The 7,976-nt window shown below is 35.9% G+C and overlaps 2 protein-coding genes across 2 annotated transcripts; both read left to right on the top strand.

The window, feature by feature from the left end:
* The first annotated feature begins 242 nt into the window (after nucleotides 1-242).
* LOC134245676 (uncharacterized) lies at nucleotides 243-2,940 on the top strand. The gene is made up of 3 exons (XM_062727948.1): nucleotides 243-377; nucleotides 551-2,549; nucleotides 2,645-2,940. The coding sequence occupies exons 1-3, from the start codon at nucleotides 243-245 to the stop codon at nucleotides 2,938-2,940; spliced, it is 2,430 nt and encodes an 809-aa protein (XP_062583932.1).
* Nucleotides 2,941-6,632: 3,692 nt separating this feature from the next.
* On the top strand, nucleotides 6,633-7,517 carry LOC134245675 (scavenger receptor class F member 1-like). Its single transcript, XM_062727947.1, has 3 exons — nucleotides 6,633-6,826; nucleotides 7,117-7,181; nucleotides 7,285-7,517. Exons 1-3 carry the CDS (start codon nucleotides 6,729-6,731, stop codon nucleotides 7,455-7,457), a joined length of 336 nt encoding a protein of 111 aa, XP_062583931.1. The 5' UTR covers nucleotides 6,633-6,728; the 3' UTR covers nucleotides 7,458-7,517.
* The last annotated feature ends 459 nt before the right edge of the window (nucleotides 7,518-7,976 follow it).

The raw sequence follows: 7,976 nt of genomic DNA on the forward strand, positions 1-7,976 counted from the left end.
ACAGTAAACGGGTCAGTAATTGTCTAAGTTTATCAGCACTGACTAAGATTGTCAGCACTTTTCTAAGTTTATCAGTACCAGCAGTAAAAAGGTCAGTAATTGTCTAAGTTTTACAGTAACGACAGCACATTGTCAGTAATTTTCTAAGTTTGTCAGTAAAAAATGGGAATGTCAGTACGTTTCTGACTTAGTAGTGATGTCTAGACACCCTTGGAAAAAACAACATTATGAGCACGCTTGACATGGCACAGGGATATTATCAGATAGAGGTAGACCCTGATGATAGACACAAGTTGGCATTCATCACAAGGTATGGCCTATTTGAATTTGTACGAATGCCATTTGGAACATGCAATAGCCCTGCAACCTTTCAACGGGTAATACAGTTAGTTTTACAAGGTCTCAACTGGAAAGAATGCCTTGCTTACCTAGACGATGTCATAGTCTTAGGTTAGAATTTTGAGGAACATTTAATAAATCTAAGAGCAGTATTTGAAAGATTTAGGACCCATAACCTCAAACTAAAACCAAAAAAATGTCATCTCTTCAGGAAGGAGCTTCAGTTCCTTGGTCGCTTGGTTACAGAAAAAGGGTCTGCATCACTACTGAGAGTGTGAAATGTATGGCAGAATGGCCGACACCCAAATGCAAGAAGGACCTTGAAGCATTTCTTGGGTATGTTAACTACCATAGAGAGCATATAAAGAGTTTTGCGGAGATAGCAGCACCTCTGTACACTCTCACAGGGCCGAAGACAAAGTTTATCTGGAACAAAGAGAAGGACACGGCATTCATTTCCCTTAAAGAGGCAATGACTAACCCTGCAGTTCTGGGATATCCCTCTGATGATGGCATGTTCATATTGGACACAGATGCTTCGGACATGGCTATTGGAGCAGAACTGTCCCAAATTCAGTGTGGTAAGGAAGTCTTAATCAGTTTTAACAGCAAGACCTTGACATCTACTCAACGGAAGTACTGTGTTACTAGGAGGGAGTTGCTAGCTGTTGTAGCATTTACTCGTCACTACCGATACTATCTACTGGGCAGACCTTTCATTTTGCGGACAGACCACAACAGTTTGGCATGGTTAATTGGGTTCAAAAATATTGAGGAGCAACTAGCTCGCTGGCTAGAAGAGTTATCACAATATGATGTTACCATCCAGCACCGAAGTGGAAAGAAACACCAGAACGCTGATGGCCTGTCCAGAATGTCAACAACAAATGACCTGTCCTGTGACTGTTACAATGCTGGTTGTGATGTCAGTAGACTACCTTGTGGGGGCTGCAGTTACTGTCGACGGATGTATGCTCAATGGGAACGCTTCCAGGAGGATGTTGATGATGTAATCCCCCTAGCAGTTAGGACCTTTCAAGAAACTGATAAACCAAAGAAAACACCTAGCACCATAGACAAGGATGCATGTAACTGGGCTTCTGCCTTAACAGATGAAGAAATCAGAGATGCACAAATGCAAGATTTAAACACAAGTACTCTAATGAAATGGAAGACAGAAAACTATGTTCCAACTGAACTGGACCTGTCCCTTTCCAGTAGAGCTGTAAAATACTTTTGGAACTGCTCATCGCAACTACGAATTTTGAATGGTATCCTTTTCTATGAATGGTTAGATGGCTCTATGTCCCGACTATTGCTTGTGGTCCCAAAGTCACTACAAAACTGTGTTCTGGAAGGATCTTATGACAACAAATTAGCAGGCCATATGGGACAGCAGAAAACCCTACAGAAGGTGAAATCAAAGTATATCTGGTTTGGAATGAGTTCAGATTGCGAGTCTTATGTCCGAACGTGCCCAGTATGTAATGTCAACAAGAAAGCCAATATACATGCCAAAGCAAGCCATGGCCAATACCATGCTGGGGCACCCTTAGAAGGAGTTCATATTGACCTGATGGGTCCATTTGTGGAGTCCAGCAAAGGGAACAAGTACATTTTAATGATAGTCGACCAATTCACCAAGTGGTTAGAGTGTTATGCACTGCCTGATCAAGAAGCAGAGACAGTAGCAACATCATTTGTGGAAGGTTTTGTATCTCGATTGGGGTGCCCTCTCCAGGTTCACTCTGACCAGGGTAGAAATTTCGAGAGCCGCTTATTTCAGGAAGTGTGTAAACTACTCCAGATAACAAAGACGAGAACCACCCCGTACAGGCCCTGCTCGAATGGACAGGTCGAAAGATACAATCGTCTTGTTCTCCAAGCCATCCGATGTTATATGGAAAACATCTCACAACAGAAAGATTGGGACCTACACCTCCAACAAATAGCTGGGGCAATCCGTGCCACTGTCAATCGACAAACAGGATTCACACCAAACAGAATGATGCTGGGGAGAGAAGTCTCTAAACCTTTAGATATAATGTTAGGAAGGAAGATACTAGGACAAAAACCAACAGGATATGTGGAAAATTTGGAGGAGGCTCTCTCAGTGTGTCATCAAGCTGCGAGGGACAACTTGGGGGAAGCACAACTCCGTCAGAAGAGGACCTATGACATAAAATCAAACACAAGAAGCTATGAGGTGGGTGATGTGGTATATATTGTGGATACCTCTTCCAAAGTAGGCCAATCGAAGAAGTTCAGGAAGCCATGGATAGGCCCTTTTGTCATTGTTTATAAGATTATGTGCTATACAGAATCCAAGGGAAAAAGGAAAACAAAGTGGTCCACCATGACAGATTAAAACTTTGTCAAGACAGAGATCTGCCCTTATGGCTTAAAAGGCTACGACATTCAGTTATTCACCCAGAACCCAATGACAAGGAATCCAAACTGCAAAATCAAGTACAGGAGGAATTAACGCAGCCCAGTTCTTACGAAGATGATGCCGTAAGCCTCACCAATGAAGGACATGAGAATGAATCATCAGATGATCGAGATCTGCCAAAGACCCGCTCGAAAACGACAGGCACCTAAATGGATGAAGGATTTTTTGTCTTTTGGACGATTAATCATTATGTCATTGGAAATTCTAATTAGAATTATTACTTGTATTTGAATATCTTTTCCTTCTTATCCACTCCTCCCTCTGTAGAATTTATAGTTGTTTTTTTTATTTGTATAATTATGCTTTTTCTTCCAGGATGTGTTCCAAATGGACTTTTATTCCCTTCTGATGATGTTTTACTTGTATATAGTCAAAGTGGCTTGATTTTTCTGGCCCAGCTGACTATTTCATAAATATAATAACGCATTGTACATCTCTTAAAAATTATGAGGGGGAGGAGTGTGGTACGAAACAACCTGGTACGATCTAATAATAAATGAGTTTGCAACCTGATACTGACTTAGTGATACCTCGTGGTTCCCGAGCCCCTGTATTGGCCTGTAGCTGAGCTCGCAGACTTATAGGTCACTACAATATTCCTAGTCCATGTGAGGACATGTTTTTTTCTTTCCTTTTCAAAAAATTTCCTTGTCCACTTATACTTATAGAAAAAATAGCTGTATATTGTAACAAAAGTATAATTATTATATCTCTAAAATATCATTTACTCTAGACAACATATCAGATATGATAAAAAGGAGGCACCCATACTTTATCCACATTGAATAAAAACAGAGGAATCGGGTTATGATGGTCACCATGCTCATTCTGGAAAAAGATATCTTTATCCACCCATAAAACCCTAACAAAAAAAAACTATAGTTAAATATAGTTTACTATAATTAACTATAGTTTACTATAGTTTACTATAATTAACTATAGTTAATCAAAGTGTCAAAGTTTTCGCCAAAAATTTTTCATAGTGTCAAAGTTTTCGCCAAAGTTTTTCAAAGTGTCAAAGTGTTTGCCAAAGATTTTCAAAGTGTCAAAGTTTTCGCCAAAGTTTTTCAAAGTGTCAAAGTATTCGCCAAAGTTTTTCAAAGTATCAAAGTATTCGCAAAAGTTTTTCAAAGTGTCAAAGTTTTCGCCAACGTTTTTCAAAGTTTCAAAGTACTCGCCAACGTTTTTCAAAGTGTCAAAGTTTTTGCAAAGTTTTTCAAAGTGTCAAAGTTTTCGCCAACGTTTTTCAAAGTGTCAATGTTTTCGCCAAAGTTTTTCAAAGTGTTAAAGTTTTTGCCAAAGTTTTTCAAAGTGTAAAACTTTTCGTTAAAGTTTTTCAAAGTGTCCAAGTTTTCGATAAAGTTTTTTAATGTGTCCAAGTTTTCGATAATTTTTTTTAAAATTGCAAAGTTTTCACTAACTATTATCAAATTTTCAAAGTTTTCAATAAAGTTTTTGAAAGTGTCAAAGTTTTCGATAAAGTTATTGAAAGAGTCAAAGTTTTCACTAAAGTTTTTCAAAGTTGAAAGTTTTCGATAAAGTTTTTCAAAGAATCAAAATTTTTCAAAGTATCAAAGTTTTGCCAAAGTTTTTCAAAGTGTCAAAGTTATCACTTTAGTAAATCAAAGTTTTCAATGTGTCAAAGTTATAACCAGGGTTCTCCACAAGGGGTTTTACCATGGCGGCCCGCCATGGTTAAATTTTTGTACGCCATGGTTAAACGAGCTGCGCCATGGTTAAAATTGGCAGCCGCCATGCTTAAATTTTATTGCATTTCAGTCTTACTTTTTTAATGACTTGAGTAGTTAATTTGTGTTTATACTACGACTGCCATGCACCTCGCATGCCTCGAAGGAAACCGAACTGTGCTAAAGAAACACGTCGTTAATCAGCGACTTTGCTGTGAAGCGTGACAATCAATGGAGAATCAATCAGCTGATCAGATGGTCACTATATTGAGAGTTTAATATCCTGTACACATGTAAATAATAGTAAGGAACTTCAACATGTTCACTTCATGATTAGATATATAACGGGTTCATAAAAGATGACAATTACGGGCATGATAATCGTCATGCATGCTGTGTCAGAAAAAATACTCTGTTAAAATTTCATATTCCTCTGCAGTTAATCAATTTCCCATGCTCTGTTTTTTTTTTAAGCTTTAACTTTATTATGTTTTTGATAAAATGTGCAAAGGGCCTACGTCTCAATCGCCATCTTAGCATGCTAAGTTTTAATCGCCGGTTTACTCATAGTTTTAGAGTTACTTCCCGTTGTTATGAAACGTCGCGTGGCGCTATCTTTAGCACAGGGCAAGTGGAGAAAAAAAACTTGGTGAAAAATGCAATATCTAAAACAAATATAAGGTTCAGAAAAAGGGACACTGGTCCAAACGTTCCTTTGGGTGTTAACTTAAAAATACTACCCATTCATCAGTTTTAGTTATAGTGAAACGAAACATTTCATACAACATGTTACAATTCATATAATTATTAATTTCTGACTGACTTACTGTATCAACATTTTTTCCTTAAATTCCTTTAGAAGGTTACTACAGCATGTACAGTTTCGGGCAAATTTTGGTATATTTGTGAAGTAAGATACATGTCAGGATTTTCAAATTTAATAATAATAATTTTTTTTTATTTTAGAAAGTGTTAGTTATTCCATTGTTTTGTGGTGAAGTGGTTAAGTTTTAAAAAATTGTAAAACCAATCATTGATTAATCAAGATTAGGAAGAATAGCACACATTGTGTTTTGGGTCACAATTCGCCTTCGCGCAGCTTCCTCCATGGTTAGATTTTCATATGTGGAGAACCCTGTATAACTATAGTTAACTATAATTAACTATAGTATTTTTTGTTAGGGAATTGCCATTTTTTTTCATTTCTAACAGATGGACTGTTTTTGCTTTCAAAAAATAACTTGCAAGGTAAATTATATAATTCGGAAAAATCTGTTAGTCCTGTAACAGAACGCTTCAGAGCATGTCACGTTACCGCGCAGATCACATGATTCTTATATGGACAGAGAAGTTGTAGAAGCGGAGAGGACTACTTCAAAGAATTAATCTCTGAATCCCTTTATCACTTGCTTTATAGAAGTTACATGTATTCAATTACTTCGCGACTTTTTGATCAACTGTCGTAGTAATGCACTCGTGTGCGTCAATGTGTGTGTTTGTGAGTCTATAGGTAAGTCCTTTAGGCAAAAAGAAAGTGACGAAATTTGCATCAGGATCGATGTTATGATGTGCTATGCTTCTTGCGAGAGTATGCTCCGCTTTTAGGTGCTTGGTTAAATTATTTTTAGTCACATTATAGAAAGGATGCAGATTGTTTTAAAAATTACGATGTTTTTACATATAACATGTAGACACTAGAATACAATCACTATTCTTTTTATTCTTGCATTTTAGAGAGAGAGAGAGAGAGAGAGAGAGAGAGAATTTGTCTCTATTAAAATCGAGAGATCCATTGATATTTTGGAACATACAATACAAAGTAATGCTGTGATTTTCAAAGATGTGTAAATAATTCTGAAGGAAGAATCGTGTTTAATCAAAGAGTAAGCAATTGGGGATTCTTTATTACAGATAGTGATATGTAAAATTAAACTTTACCTAAATTAAATGTTAAGTAACATAATTCTTTATTATAATGAATCAAAGGTTGTGTCATTTTTTCATTATCTTTTATTTACACGCCGTTACATTATTTGATAGCTAAATAATAATGCAGTTTGATTTAAGTACAAGTCTGATTTCCGGTAATGTGCGTAAACCTATTCACTTGCACACAGTCGCAAACTCATTAACATTGTTTGACATATATTTGTCGGAAGTTCAATTAATAGTTTCAATATTTTCAATGAGGAAATATTTTTTCTACCGGAAGATGATTCTGTGTCAACTAAAATTTAAGAACGGGAGATATGAGAAGTATCTTTCTGTGCTATTGGACATTCGTTTTACCAAGACTGTTCTGCAATGAAGTACATTCTGGGGAAACTGCAATGGAGTGCAGTGAAGTGTAAGAATATTTCCATTTTATTCCATAACATATATTATAAAGACAAAAAGAAAATCGGAAAAATGACACTTTCACGTTTTTATATCTAAAGATATCATTAAAAAATGTAAAATGTTATTAGAGATAAATCAGTTCCCTGCAATTCTTTTTGATACTGGTTTCCCTGTGTTTTCGTCTGGTGTTTCTGTTGTTTTCTTAATTTTTTTTTAGCTCAAAGTGTTTCAGAGTCTGAAGTATGTTTGTATTACATGTACCTGTCATATTGTTTCAATATTGTTTTCAATTCATAGGAGGAACAGGACAAGCAAATGCTGCGCTGATTATTTTTGGAAGAGTGATAGTAATACGTGTGAAAGTAAGTATACTATAAATCAAAGTACTGATCTCATGTAATAATAAAGAATAACCTTTTTTACCTCAAGATTTAATGTCTTCATGAAATGTGTGTATATTTTTAGAGTGTAAACCAGGGTACGTTGGTATCAACTGCTCCGATCAGTGTCCAAAAGGTTTTTACGGGGACGGATGTGACTATAAATGTCCCTCTGGCTGTAGTGAATGTCATCTTGTAAAAGGAGAATGCTTTAAATCCATAACAGGTATTTGTGGTGAATGCTTTATTATTGCATAGCACATTCACTTGCAGTACTTCATAACAGCATTACGAATGTTGCAACACAAAATGTAAGTCATGTACGTATATGAAAAAAAAATATGATAATATTTTTGCGTTCACCTTTTATGTTTAAATTGTTGCAGCAAGCGAGAAAGTAGGATGTTATATACAAAATGTTTGTAAAGGATTACTGCATAGTCGGGGATAACAAAATGGGGTTTAAACAGAAATGAACACAGTTTGTTTTTGTAAGAAAGTACTTTATTTTAAAAAAAAAATGTAAATTAAGTGAAAAGTAAGATTCAGACTTCCCTTTCATTATATTTGAAATCAAGCGACATTTGCCAGGGAAAATAATAAATGCTTATTTCTCAGACATGGTACATGTACGTGTATTTTCTCATATTCTTTTTTTTTTATTTTTTCTTCGATCTATTAAATAAAAAAAAATAAATGTACACGCTGTTTCGTGATCATGGTACACAGAAGGTTATAGAACTTCTTGCGTCAATTTTAGCTACATTTTCTATTTTT

The sequence above is a fragment of the Saccostrea cucullata genome, unplaced genomic scaffold (genome assembly GCF_032062105.1).
Source record: "Saccostrea cucullata isolate Sc308-1 unplaced genomic scaffold, CSIRO_AGI_Scuc_v1 ctg2259, whole genome shotgun sequence".
In the NCBI taxonomy this organism is placed as follows: domain Eukaryota; kingdom Metazoa; phylum Mollusca; class Bivalvia; order Ostreida; family Ostreidae; genus Saccostrea; species Saccostrea cuccullata.